The following is a 15,475-nucleotide window of genomic DNA, read 5'->3' on the forward strand; positions in this document are numbered from 1 at the left end:
GCTCAATTACCCAGTGTCTTATATCTCTTTCTGTTGTGATAAATACCCTGGACCGTTTTGCCACCAGAACTTAGTCTCTTAAGTGATGTCACCATCTCAACTTGGAACAAACTTAGTACAGAATTTCTCTTGCTCATGAGTGTAATTTGAATGGATGGTGTTTTTCAGCATCATGTTATTTGAATCAGGCTCTAAACTAAGCTATTGTAGTGAATGGGTTCAGAGGATTTTTCATAACACAGTGGCGATTATAAGACTAAATTATAAACGGAAACAGGGGAGCAAATAAAAACATTATTGTTAACTATATCTCTATGCATGCATTACATATTAATATGCAGGTTGGATTGTCAGTTTAAAAAGTGAAAAACATTTTCCTATATTTCTCCACTTTTGATATATATTTCTTGTATACTGACTGTATGTGGTTAACAAACTGGCCTGTTCCTACGGCTGGAACAGGGATGGCTATATTTTCAGTATATTGTCCCTCTGTTATCCATTCCCACTCATTCCTGCTTCACAGACCTTGTATTGAAGGAGAGAAACAGCATTGCTTTACAGGTGGATTAAAATCTTCACACAAGTGTAAACATCTTGTCTTGATTGTTTGCTAAAATAAAGCTACCACATATATCAGTGATGTGGTTCCTGAATTACATTTGTTTATAGTTTAACGCTGCACTCAGCAATCTTCCAGCTATATGATCGCCCTCTGTAAATATTCGAGTCTGGACAACACAGTCCAGTTATTGACATCATAGGTATCTTCCTACCATGATATGCATCAACGGAGTCACTAAGTCTGACTACCGTATCTGTTAGTTGCCCCTTTTGACAAGCATGGGTTGCTGAAGATCAATTCTAACCTGGATCTTCATGAGTAATAGCTAGATTAGAGAAGACAAACAGTTGCCTTAGTGTGTCATCGTACCCTTGCCACATCAAGTGATGATTGCAGTCATGTCATGGGGGCATTTCAGTGTTTGACATTGATCAGAATTAGCTGGTAGTCCAAAGGAATGCTCTTGTAGGTAGAAATATCTATTGGTCCTGGTGGAAATCTAGTTGTGCTGAAAACATGCCATCAGGTATCCCAGTCTAAGGCACTGCAATTCAATGTCATCCTGCATCCCTTGGGCACACAAGAAACCTATCATTGTAGGTTCGAATCCTGGTTCCCCCCAAATATGTTTCTAGGTTTGTCAGCACCATACCAGTGATCGTTGGTTTCAACAAACTTGTGAATGATTAAGACCTCCATCACTTCAGGCTTTCCTCCCACATTAAGCTGGGACAGACAGTGATATACCTGGGATACTGTTCAAAGCAGCCTTAAACCCAGCTCACTCAGTTGGCCGGACAAAGAAATGCTCAACGATAAGATTGCTTTTCACACACTTGTTTATTTCAACATAAACTGCATCCATGTGGAGGCACTGAACTACGCCTGTGAGCTCACTCACCAGTTACCGGTTGTAACAATCTGTACCATGATATGGAGACAAAGACTGGTGTCCTGGAGCAAAACTAAGAACAAAATAGCGTATTATGTGCGTTAAATGTCATCTTTGAGGTATCGATTAGTTTTAATTGTGCTCTGATAAATGCTGACAATAAAATATCAAAGTGGGCCTGAAGAAAGCATATTCTCAGCTCATGTACGTCGGTCGTTTTGAAAAAAAAGTGAAAAAGATCACTGGCAAGCGACTTGGACTAAGGGTGTATCGATCCATTTCTATCTCAGCGTCCTGCTAACAGTGCACACTAGGCTGTTCCTAGATACACGCAACTATTGAAAGCGACATCCAATCTAACTGAAGTTCTCCTGATAACATTCCTCGAACTTCCTGTGTCATAGTTCATAAATACAGCTGAAACAATACCTATCAATTTCCAATTCCATCTCCTGAACATATATTTTATTTTCTGTCCTTAATTCTCATCGAGTCTCATAATGTTTGTTAGTATTGTATGATTAAGGTGTTGAGTATCATTGGATTCTGTTACGCCTACACAAATATTTCTTAGCCGCTGTACAGCGAGCACCTTTCAGAGTGAGAGAGTATGGTTTAAAGCCACCTTGGGATTTGAACATTTCACCAGTGTTTGAATCGAAACCGGGCCTTGACTGATGAGCGATCAAAACGGATGGGCAACCCGACATCCCCCGCGAGCACGCGCGCACGCGCGCCCATACACACCAGGAGAGCGCCACTAAAGTACTGAATAAACTTCACACTTGCCGTACCACCACCAATGATGAGGAACAGATGCGCAAGATAGGTATTGCTTAACCGACAACTTCTAAAACTGAGTAGATCTTTTAAAATGAAATTTGCCCACAGTTTCTCATTGTCTTCATCCTGGTATCGAAAACATTCGTCCCGTGAGACAATTACATAGGAAGAGAGACCCTGGAAGCGTCCCTGGGAATTCGTACACAAAACACAGTTATTACGATTAGCATAGTTTGAAAAAAATGGTTGAAGAAAATACTGCCCCCAAACAAATTAGCTTTTTAACGTTTTAATGTACAAATAACTGTTCACTCAATGTCCTAAAAATTAACCTGAAGTCGGCGTGTCCTAAACTGGATCCTTCTTAAGAGAAAGTATATCTTGAACCAGTGACGACAAAATATTCTGTCTGTATAAAATCAAGAATATTAAATGGTTGGACCCTAAGATGCCCGGATGTTTCAATTCATCATTGAGTATTTGTGTAACAGTTTTGTAATGATAGATTCTTAGTGACAATTAGCGGGTCTCTATATGATATCTTACTTATGTTATAGAAATTTCCGTCCGTCATGCCTTTTCATCCAAAATTCCAATGAACAGCACTGGAGTGCAAAAGCGTATTTTTCAATGTGACCTTTCGAGAAGCAGGCACCAATGGTTTGATGTCTTTCCTGTCCAGAAAAAGCGATTTGGTTATCCAGAGCTTAGTCCACATGATCATAAACCTTTACCCTATCTAGTAATATCAATACACCTGGAAAGCCCCATTTCCGTGCACCAGATAGACAGAATTGCACCGGCTGTCGTCTTGTCCCTACACATGATCCTCTTGTACCTACGTGGTCTTTAAACATCCATAGGCACTTTGGTACAACTTACATTCGACTTCGAATATAGTTTCCTCTCATTGTCTAATGGCTGCAAATGCTACTTCCCGAAAAGTGCATTTACTTCAATCTTATGTGTCACTATTGATCTGATAGGGTAAAACGAGCACGGCGACGATAGTAAATGTCATTTAATGTCATGCCTCTGTGATCAAAGTCCATGAGGTATCCGGGTTTAGGCATGAGTCATCGATCATTTCCGTGAACATCGATCCTTAAATGATACAGAGGGAGATTATCCGAGGTTACACATATTTAAAACTTAAGGCACATCGAGCCGAAAGCATACGTGTTGGGAGCGTATGGACACCAGCCCACACAGCGGCCCTGGTAGTAGTAGTTTTTACATATCTGAAACGAGATAAATAACAAATTTAAATGGTATTTTATTTGCATACTTGTAGATAATCGCCACGCACTTTCATTACGGCGGTCTACAATCAAAATCATACACCAGACAAACCAGTGATTGACATTATGAACATCGTCGGTGTTAGATGACACAACAAAGTCATCAAGTCTGACCACTAACCTGGAATCCCAGGCTTACTTTGAAGCTGATTAACTAAGATAGTTGGTAATGTCCAAAATGACGCATGCCAAGACGTTTACCACGTCACTTGAGTTATTCACCGCTTTGGACAACTGTTGGACGACATCGGGTCAGCCACATATAGGAATAAAGCTGATGCAGGCCGTAGACTATTACAGTTTACAGCGAACTTTGACCTACCACTGAAACAACTAACAAGAACTCGACATCAGCCACTTAGAAAGCGGCTTTCTCAAGCTTTACTGGCGACTTCCATTTCAGACTATGCTTGAAAAAAATATATGACGAGGGCGACGCCATGTTTGTTTATAAACAGCGAAAGTAGTCCTACTTGACCTTTGATATTTGCATCTCTATCCGCATATGACACCAACGGATATCGTTTTTATCCGCACACTCCGTCGCAGTGGTGACTCAGCATAACACCACTGCCACAGGCTAATTTGCATATCACGTGACCGGACTTTTCTCTTGTTTGTAAACAAACGCGCTTTTTCAGAAATCAGTATAGAACGGACTAATGCAAGTATTTGGGGGCGCTTTACATATTGTTTTGCATAACTATATAGATATGCTACTACAACTGCGACAGTGAGTTGCATGACAATATATATTTATGCATCAAAGTGACCGTGTCGCTAGCTCTCCGTTGGGCTTCGATGACAGCATGTGGAGCCGTACAACCAATGTAAACAAAGGATAACTACGCAAATACAAGTAGATTTTTACGTATTTGCATACTTTTTCAATGAAAGTTAACCATTCTTTGACATTTGTTTATGAAAATGTGTAGACTTGTCAAACATGAAACGGATGAAAAGCATATGCAATATCTTGAATGGACTGTGAAAGATGTGACGAATCGTCACTTGGCGCTGGCCTGTGGCAGAGGTACTATGCTAGCTGGCTGCCGGCCGCATGGAACTCTGGGTAGGAGAGTGTTTTATCCGTTGGCTTTATCCTGCCGAGAAACCTACCCATTATATGATAATTGTAATTATTTATTTTCACAAATTAAATTAATGTGAATGATGATCTCTTCTTTGTCAAGAGTAAAGTTATTTATGCCGTAGCATATGTAGACTACTTTACAGTGGATTTGGACATCAAGATTTGTGACTTCTATGAATCTGATATCGTTACGTCTGACCCTCAGTCTCACCTCACAGTCAGCCTCGGTCTCGTCCCAACATCCGGCGGCGCACTGGCTGTTACAGCATCCCTCCTTCCCAGGTCCGAAGCACCGGTACGGACACGAGGGGTCACAGGTCAAGGGCTCGACTGGAAAGGACAAGTTCTCTCATTTTATTGGGTACACGTGTTGTGCGTTTGTCAGACTCCCTACAGCAGCTGGTGCAACTGTTATATATGTCTTTATACCTGAGTTAACGTCTCGGTACCACATCTGTGGTGGTGGGTTTTGTGGCCGTTGTGTGACGTGGTCAACTCATGATGACAGCTGAACATCACACGTAATAAGCTAGTGAGTGAGTATTCTTTTACGCCGCTCATAGCAAAATTCCAGCAATATCACGGCGGGGGACACCAGAAATGGGTTTCGCACATTTTACCCACGTGGGGAGCATCGAACCCGGGTCCTAGGTGTGACAAGCGAACGATTTAACCACTAAACCTCTCCACCGGCCATCAAACGTAATAAGTGTTTTCTGTATCTATGTAATAAGGCTTATGACAAAACTGGAATGTTTGGGGTAATCCATTTTGTTTATATTGTGTATAAATATGAGATAAACCAAAGCAGTTTAATTTGTTAAGAGGGGCATTAACCAGTTTTAATCTGCAAAGCCAGAACAAAGGAAAACATCGCATGCTTCTTACCATAGCTCCTTTCCTATACACTGGTGTCACGCGTTGGGACTAAATTCGTAACTGATGTATACTTCCTTCATGGGTAATGTGAGCAATCATTACCAGAAACATTCGGGAACCTCCACAGCTGGTGAAGAATTTAAAACTGTAATTCGTGTAAAAGTTTCAATGCTTTATTTCCGACAGTCATTTGACAAATAAATGAGTGGCACCTGCATCAAAATGTATGGTGCCTTGCTACGAGATTATGTCAATGTTGTCTGTAACATAGTAGTTGTAGTGGTGGTGCGGTAGTAGAAGAAGTAGTAGTAGTAGGTGCCTGGCCACGAGATTGTTGTTTTGTAGCATAGCAGTAGTAGTAGTGGTAGTAGAGGTGGTAGTAGTAGTAGTAGTAGTGGTAGTAGTAGTAGTGGTAGTAGTAGTAGTAGTAGTAGTAGTAGTTAGTGCCTGGCCACGAGATTATGTCAATGTTGTTTTGTAGCATAGTAGTAGTAGGTGCCTGGCCACAAGATTATGTCAATGTTGTTTTGTAGCATAGTAGTAGTAGTAGTAGTCGTGGTAGTAGTAGTAGTAGTAGTAGTAGTAGTTAGGGCAAACATGGGACATATAGAGACCTTTATGCACACACATAACATGACCCATCTTCCCGAAGCAAGGGAGTTAACTAACTTTAAAAGTCCAATTTCCACCCTTGCCGAACTAAGCTGGAATTATCGAGCTCGATCGTAGCGCCACCAGTGATTATTACCTGTTATTTACTTTCTAAGCCTCTCCTATTGACCAATTAGATTCACCCTCTCGTATCACTTGCATTAGTTTCAAACAAAATTGCGACGCCCAGTGAGGACGATCTGATCGATAATCAAGATCTACATTGTGTTAAAACGGGTCTTACATCGCGAAATGCATCAAATCACGTGAGCACTTTGATTAATAACAGGAACAGATTTAGAAAATATCTGCTGCCAACGAGTTGGCGGTGCACATGCTTTGCCAATCCTGCAATTCTGCAATCGACCAAAATCTGCACCACAGTTTACAAACCGATTTCGATTTCGTTGCGCGATTTTTATTGGACTATGCATAGCCTCGTTAGTCCAGCCAAAATGTTACTCCATTATACCAGCCTAGTTCGGCAAGGGTGGAAACTGGACTTTTTATAGTCAATTAACTCCTTGCATCGGGAAGATGCCCCTGACCCTGTTACTTACTTTTCTGACAGAGTTGCTTCCCCCTTCCCCAGCACCGCCTGGTACCTTGCTGTTGACAGTGACTGGAGCACGGCAAACCTGGGCAGAGAGACACACGCACTCAGCATGTTGATGCGGACATCACATGACAAAGCTTACAAGTCTAACAATATACTTTGGAGTGAAACTAAATCGATGGGCCTGTTTGGTCTTTACGATGCAGAGGGAAGAAAATTGCCGCGGCGATACCCTAAATGAGCTACTTAAATAATACTAGTGCGGGAAAACGCATACACCGCCCCAGGGATAATTTTCCATAAATGAGTTGATATGATAACTCAATTAATGCATGTTACAAACAAAGCTTTAATTAGAAACGAACGAGTGATAATTTCGATCCTTGCAACAAGGCCAGATTTTTTGTCAGTTTGCTGGTTTTTTGTTTAGCGCCGCACCCATGACGGCGGTCTGTAAATAATCGAGTCTGGACCAGAGAATACAGTGATTGACATCATGAGCATCGTAGATCGAGCCTGAACCCCCGATCCCGTTTGTCGCCTCTTACGACCAAAAACGGTTTGAAAAAGAGGGTTACAAGTAACCAAGGAGAAAAGACACTGGCAGGTTGATAAATAAGATTTCTGCAAGGTGGTGGGTGGGGTCGAAACATTAGAAAACTACTACATCCTCACATCGTTTAGCGAGTGGTTGGTCTCCTTTGAGCATGGCCTTCCTCCCGCCGTTGATGATGGCCTCCCAGAGGATGGTCTGGACGTAACACAGTCCGGGGTTGTTTGCAAACAGCACATCGCCCCCAGAAATCTCTGTGGGTAAATAACATGTGTCTATATACTTCGACAAGATGTCGGATTTCATAACTTTATCATGCATGAAACGATCAAAGTAGAAAACATGTATCAATGCTACAATGTGAAGAAATAGCGCTTGTAGAACTATCCATTTTGCCAAAAGCATACCTTTATCAAACATAGTTTATATTTATGTTGAACTCTACTATTGAATACTTTTTGTTTTAAGGAACGGTGGAACAATCCAATATATAATCATGTGTATACTATATACTTATCTGTTTATAGGGAAATGTAGATATTTCATACTATTTGTCTATAGATCATCTTCCCGAGGCAACAGAATTAACTTACTATAAAAGTCCAGTTTCCACCCTTGCCGAACTAGGCTGGTATTATGGAGTTACAGTTTGGCTGGACTAACGAGTCTATGCATAGTCAAATCAAAATCGCACAACGAAATCGAAATCTGGTTCGTAAACTGTGGTGCAGATTTCGGTCGATTGCAGGATTTGCAAAACATGTGCACCGCCAACTCGTTGTCAACAGATATTTTCGAAGTCTTTCATGTTTTCTATCAATGTGCTCATGTGATTTGATGCACTTCGCGATTTAAGACCTGTTTTATCACAATATAGGTCTTGATTATCGATCAGATTGTCTTGACTGGGCGCCGTCATTTTGTCTGAAACAAATGCAAGTGATACGAGATAATAACCACTGGTGGCGCTACGATCGAGCCAGGGAATTCAAGTCTAGTTCGGCAAGGGTAGAAACTGGACTTTTAAAATCAGTTAACTCCCTTGCCTCAGGAAGATGTATATACATATAATAAGTCATCTGTCTTCATCCATGGCTTATAGAGAAACATCCCTCTCAACCAGTAAGTAGTATAATACAGTATGCTGGAGATGAAATCATGGACTGTAAACATATACCTATTACCTCTCAATTTCGGCAGTTGGAGCTCTTGCAAACCTCTCCTCGATCCATACGACCTGGAGGTCAAGGTTACGGCAAGTCCAAACTGTCTCCCGAAGAGTTCAAGTGTCTGGTTACCCCTGATGACCTCTAGACTCGTCAGGGGTATCTCCCGAACCCGCGTTACCAGGCCAATGAGCACATAGCCGCTGACGTAACGGATGGAGCGGAGGAAACTGAGGTCGTAGTTGATGTTTTTGTGACGCAGGTGCGTGATCTCGAGATTCCCCTGCACGTATGTGCAGCCGGTGTAACGTCGTTGCATGTACCGGTAGTGACGTCGGAGAGACCCGGAATAGCTGAAGCCCATGTGGGTACCGGGGCAGGCTGCAAACAGATAGAGAAGTGTTGAAGACTAGGTACATGTTTTAATTTGACAATGTACAACGTCTAGACTGAAAATGGTGAAGCTGGTCTCCATTGTGATCGTGTTTTCATATTGAATATTCATAATGGTTCTTACATGGCTCGTTTGTAATGAGGGGCGCAGCAATTCGAAGTGCAGAGTTTGCGTCCCTTGGGAATGGCAGAAACCTATTGTCATGGGTTTGAATTCCGGTTCGCCCCGATTAAGCTTCCAGGTTTGTCAGCACTAGCTCATTCGTTCGTTTTGAACTGCACTGAGCAAAAAAGTCTAGTGATTTATACTAACTTAATTAGTAACTAGCGACCAGGAGGTTAGTAAACAGCGAATTTGCTATCCTGCTTTACAGATGCTTTGAAGATAAGTAAATATCACTTATCTAATCAGTAAAATCTACACTGTAAAATTGTGTTAAGAATGTGACAAGACATAGAAGACATGTTTAGGAATGTGTTTCAATCCTAAACGGTATGCACATTTTGGTGTGTTCTATCTGAACACGTTCAACAAACACATGAAATGAGCTATCGCCTCTTAGCCTAAACATCACCTTAACACAACATCCCAATAGAATTTAAACATTTTTAAATATGTTTAGAATTTAGACATGTTAAACGGTGTTAAATAAAGCGCATATCATCAGTCGATGAGTCAAATATAGATGAGTGTATGATATATATTGAAAGTAGCTGTGCAAATCAGCTTCACAGGCACTTGCATAACACGTATACCACTAGGACTTACAACGAACTTGGTACAATATCAACATATACATGTACGAACAAACCAAGCGAATGGTGACAAGGAACAGTTACACTTGTGGCTGCAACAGTCTCTATAGCATATGTGGTAGCGTGACGGACTATCAAACCTACAGGTTGTTGCAGTTTCAAATCCCTCCGAGGTTTAAAAATCTATGTGTCCTTCAGTGTGCTGTTGATGTATGCATTATAATATTTCTCTCATACAGGAAGTTGACAATGAAAGAATATCGTATTACTACTTAACCTTTTGTAGTTAGTAACGATAGGCCACCGGGTTAAAAATACTAACTGATTAGTAAAATCTACTAAAATGTTAGTGTCTGAGTTGACAGTGAAATTCACTAAGTTAGTAAACTTTACAAAGTATTTCCGTCAGTGAGGTTATTTAATTTAGTTGAGGAAAAAGGGTGGCTTGTTTAACATTTTCAAGCCCCTCATTGCCAACCATGCTTACCCGGAAAAGAAAGAATTTTACGTAAAGATGACATGTGTATGTGTGAGTTCAATTTCCCCCAGCTAGCGACATTGCATTAATACACGGCAGCCAGTGAATAGACTAATCTCGTCCAGGTAAAGTGCATGGGTTGACTTTCTACAAAAGTATGGAGAAGGGTATGATGACACTCTATCACCTAGGCCACACACTGTAACCGCTTGTAACCGCTTGTAACCACTTGTAACCAATGTGAAAGTGTGTCTTATCATATGCATCCTCTGGGTCTAGTGACGAAATTGCCACAATATTCTGCTCTACAAATGTAGTGGCAGCGGTAAACCCAACTCCGTCACTCATTCACATTAACGTCGTTTACACCGCGTGTATTTGTTTGTTTGTTTGTTGTTAAACGCCGCTCTCAGAAATATTTCAGCTCTTTGACGGCGGTCTGTGAATAATTGAGTAAAAGACAAGACAATTGAGTGATGAAATCATGCACATCAATCCACGCAATTGGGATACGATGACATGCATCAACCAAGTGAGCGAGCCTGACTACCTCCTGCGACAAGCATAGTCGCCTTTTACGGTAAGCATGGGTTGCTGAAGACCTGAAATGGATCATGATCAATGATACCAGTGTCTGATAACACGTTTATGTCCTGTGAGACACAACCACAACCAAGACGGTCTGGTACGTTGGTTCATTCAAAGACCATCTGATCAACTGCCATACAGTGCACATCCAGATGGCCCTCCTAAACCATACGTCACTGTCACTGTTTGTTTTATAAATACTCCTTAGCGTATCTTATTGAATGGCCGTAAATGAATGAATGAATGGAGATGTATCGATGGATGAATGAATGAAGATCATGAATGGATAAGTGAATAAAGATGGATGGATGAATAAAGATGGATGGTGGATAATAAATGGATTGGTGAAGAAAGATGGATGGATGGATGGATTAATGAATAAAGATGGATGGGTGAATAAAGATGAATGGATGAATGAATAAAGATGGATGGACGGATGGTGAATAAAGATGGATGAATGAATGACTGAAGATGGATGATGGATGGATGAATAAAGATGGATGGATGATGAATGGATGAATAAAGATGGATGGATGATAAATGAATGGGTGAATAAAGATGGATGGATGAATAAATGAAGATGATGGATGATAAAAGAAACTGATGGATGAATGAAGATACATTAATGGATGGATGGTGAATTAATGAATGAATGAAATATAGATGAATTAAAAAATATATGACCCTCTTTAATTCTACCTAAAACGAGACTGCCATATAATGACGCAGGCACATGTAGGTGTAGGTGAGTGTGTGTTGATGTAGGTGTATTATGTTATTGTTTCAAGCATTCAACTTTGATATAGCTTAACTTAACTTAATGCTACTGTCAATTAAATTGATCTTACCGTCTTACGCAAGTAAAACCCGTGATGAATTCATTTGAGTGTTTCTATCGAATTATACACGCCAAAGAAAGCATTATATGACAGTTATCTTCTTCACGCAGTGAATTATATTGATCAATTACCTGTAAACGTGTTGGCTTTCAACGTCACGTGATCATACTGGCAAACTTCACGACAATAAATCAATTCTTTCGTCACAAGTGAGTAAGGGATCAACAGCTTTAAGCGACTTTCCCAACACGACGACATAAGCAAGGGTTTTTAAACAGGGACGACATACAAAGTTAATCCATTTATTCTATTTCGGTAGATATTTGTAGCTATTATAGATTAAAACCCAACAGATATGATTATCCTGTCAACATCTTAAGAGCGTTATAAGGGTGCATTCTCCATACTGAAATAGACAACCAGGAAGTGACCGTTGTCAATATCGATTTGACAGATAGCAATAGTGAAAGTTACAAACTTTATGGACAGTAAAACGTTTCTGTTTTATTTTTTAAAACAAGTAGCACTTGGTTACATTTGTTTATTTCAGGAAATCGATGTTGGGAAATATTCTTTCAAGCACATCAAATGATCTGATGTCTGTCATGATATGTGTGTTTGATCGCACAGAAACATACATCGATTTGACAAATATCAGTAGGCGTACATTGTGTGGACTGACAGTATTTTTCTTTCTGGTTTCTGTGTTGTTTGTTGATGTGGACGGATCGGATAAAGAATGTTGCGTCATGTATGTTTCTTAATGAATCCGCGGGGGTTCCGGCGTAGAACAGAACCCAAGAAAGATGAACTTGTCGTATGAGGCGTGCTCGGTGTCAGACATTTGACTGTATGACACCAATATTTTTATGCATAGTTATTTGTAGGTTATAACGCTACGACTCCATCGATTTCAGATGCTGATGATGATTACGATGAAAAATATAAATATATGCATGACCTAGGTAATGTATTTGGTCATATGTAGGCTAGACCAAATTTATCTAGTATTCTGAGTGAGTGGATAAGCACATTTTGAACAGTATTCCCGTAATATCACGACTTCATCTTGATAAAACCCGAAGTGAGTCAGGACCTGGACGTCCACATGTACTTGAAGAAACATAATCAGGGCGAACCTGGGTTATTATGTTTAGGATTAAATGTAGCAAAAGAACCAAGGAAAGTAGAAAAAAAACAAAAATACATGATTTTGTATGTTAAGTTGATAAAAGAAGGCAGGCTATTATGTAAATAGTAATGGTGAGTAAATGGATTATTGCTAGTTTTTCCCAACCAAAATAGTTGAATTATTTGACTGTATCATCGCAAAAGATATAGGTACATAGTTATTTGTAAAGCCGCGATTGTTATCGTGAGAGTGATCAACTCCATCGTTATTAAGAGGTCTGATGCTGATAATGATTACGATGATGACGACACTGGTTGAACTACAGGTGCTTGTAACGCAAAAAATAGCTGCAAGATGTAGACGACTGAGCCACCTGTGCCATCTTTAGTAATAAGGAATTAGCGGATAATTCGTGTGCTACAAAACTCTGTGGTTATAACCACAATAAGTAGAAAACTAATAAAAGAAGAGTTTTGGACATTTGAACATACATGTTGATGAAAGGTATAATTACATATGTAACTGAACAAAACCCTTGAATAAAAACTGATAACATGTAAGGTTGGGGAAATGCGAGTGAGTCAGGGAGTTGTTTTAACGTCGGTTGAACATTATGTCAACAATATCATGGCATATCAGCTGTTTGTCTGAGAAAGCGGGCAGGTCTTAGATGTTTAAGAAACTTTCATGAAACCCACACGCACAGGTATGGCACGAAGCATCATAGTCAGGGCAAATCTTGATTTCGAACCCACGATCATAGGATCCTGTCACGTCTAAGGGACGCAACTCTGCATAACGAATTGCGTCGCCTTAGACATTATTGCATCCAGATAAGCCCACTTTCAATTAATATTTATTGTATTCTCATTTGTTTAAATGTTCTTTAATTGACTGAATGCTCATCCTTCTGATAAGAGATCCAATTGCTTTGAACTAAAGTTAAGAAATATGACGAAAGTCTACTACAATGTAATTTTGAAAATGTGATAATTCAAAATGGATCATAGCTTACCTTTCTCCAGTGTTAATTTGGGTAGATCGATGTCTGGTTGAATGACGATACCAAAGGCTGTACCCACACACAACGCACCCAGTATAGCAACTTGTATCATCTTAGATAATAAGTGTTCCTTTGCACTGTACAAAATATGTAGAATAGAATATTTCTGACCAAAATATATTCAAGCTGGGTTTTCCAAGCTTAGAAATCCCAATTCTACTATAAATGTGTGTGCTGTTGATGATTAAGGAGTGTTCGATCTGTTGTGCCGAGACAAATCAATCAGTGATCACAGGAGCGCGAACTTCGAGCGTTGTAAACAGTTTTCTGTTGGCTTCGATCGCTGCGTGCAGGTAGAGCCATTGCCTGGGACCGGGATGTGTGACGCGAACAAAGTTTGGCTGCTTTTAAATATCCACTAAAGTGCTTATTAATTAATTATTATTCATGACGCCTCAGACTTGTCACGTGGTCGTGACATCATTGACGTTTGTCATGCTTTGTTACAATGGGTAACCGTGGTAACGAAATACAAAAATTATAGTGGTGAGGTATATCTTAGGTGGTAAACTGATAGCGAATGATTGACAGGTATTCGCTGTCGTGATTGGCAGGTTGTATATGTCATGATTTTTACGTTATCGCTTCATGCGCGTGATATATTTCATGTAGTGTTGCCCAGTCGTTTTATCAATATGAATATAAGCTGCAGACCTTCTGCACGCAGCAAGTTTTTAAACCAAGTTACCAATGCCATTTGTTTCGTTATGCCTAGTAAATTCTTTTCAGAACAACAACAACGTCTTGATCATCATGGTCATGGCATCATAATCATAATCATCATCATCATCATTATCATCTTCATCATCATCTGTCATCATCACCATCATCATAATCATTATCATTATCACCATCTTCCCTTTAGAATCCGCTCAGTGATTCATTGTGCGTGTACCAACCGTCCCCTGAATCACCTCCGACACCATGTATTGATTAATCGCAGGTCGATATGTTAGTACTTACATTCACAAAAACATGGTACTTGGAAGTACATATAAATTACTTACATTGTTAGCTAATTAGGTGTACGCACATCTCCTCTCCGAACTGGACATCACAGGTTCATGAAACAAAGCGAGACTTCCTCCTTGAACGAATCACTTTCTGGGAGTATAGGGGCTGTCGACTGAAGGTGAAATATAGACGCAAGACTATTTCGAAGTGCAGTAATCTTTGATAAACTGTTTGACATGAAATAACGCAAAAATACACCTGTGTTCTGGAGACACAACAGATTTTAATACTATTTCTTTTAAACTATTCTGGTATTGTGAAATATCAATTTCCTACTTTTAAACTTCGTGCAAGTGTTGATAGTTGGTCATACATCTAATTTTTAACTTATGATAACTTCATATGTCTGATACCTCCATGGGTTCTTATGATAGAAAATCGGCCAAATCTACAAGATTTCTGTTTTGGATTGGAGAGGGTGCTACGGAATTGGTTTATGAAAATAAGTTTAAGAGTGAGTGACTGTTATTTTACGCTGCACTCAGTAATATTCATCTCTATAACGCCGGCCACTTATTGGTCCCGGTAAACCAGTGGTAAACATCGTGAACACCGACGCACGCCGTCGTGGCATGACGAACAATCCGCCGATCAGATATTGTATCTGTGCGACGTGTCAAATTTATCCCAAATTACTGCCATAGTAATTTCACCCTTAAGAATTTAAGGTGACTGTCGAGTGCTAAATTCAAGTGCAGCTTTATGCTGAAAGCAATATGGAGGCTTAGTTATCGTAGCGTCCGTTTTTTCTTACCGGTAGTTCTAACTGGTGT

General features: G+C 40.0%; 1 protein-coding gene across 1 annotated transcript; it reads right to left on the reverse strand.

Moving 5' to 3' along the window:
* Positions 1-1,406: 1,406 nt before the first annotated feature.
* On the reverse strand, positions 1,407-13,991 carry LOC139463357 (epidermal growth factor receptor-like). Its single transcript, XM_071244611.1, has 6 exons — positions 13,641-13,991; positions 8,458-8,820; positions 7,396-7,527; positions 6,725-6,802; positions 4,846-4,964; positions 1,407-3,481 (listed from the first exon to the last, which is right to left on the reverse strand). Exons 1-6 carry the CDS (start codon positions 13,738-13,740, stop codon positions 3,386-3,388), a joined length of 888 nt encoding a protein of 295 aa, XP_071100712.1. The 5' UTR covers positions 13,741-13,991; the 3' UTR covers positions 1,407-3,385.
* Positions 13,992-15,475: the final 1,484 nt, after the last annotated feature.

The sequence above is a fragment of the Haliotis cracherodii genome, unplaced genomic scaffold (assembly GCF_022045235.1).
Source record: "Haliotis cracherodii isolate W230 unplaced genomic scaffold, xgHalCrac1.p SCAF_16, whole genome shotgun sequence".
Classification (NCBI taxonomy): Eukaryota; Metazoa; Mollusca; class Gastropoda; order Lepetellida; family Haliotidae; genus Haliotis; species Haliotis cracherodii.

Bases quoted from the DNA above. Each gene is read 5' to 3' on its own strand.
- LOC139463357 (XM_071244611.1), bottom strand. From the start codon at position 13,740: ATGATACAAGTTGCTATACTGGGTGCGTTGTGTGTGGGTACAGCCTTT. The intron at 7,528-8,457 runs GTAATAGGTATA...ATTTACCCACAG, and splicing joins CCAACTGCCGAAATTGAGAG to AGATTTCTGGGGGCGATGTG. The intron at 4,965-6,724 runs GTAAGTAACAGG...TGTCCTTTCCAG, and splicing joins GAAGCAACTCTGTCAGAAAA to TCGAGCCCTTGACCTGTGAC.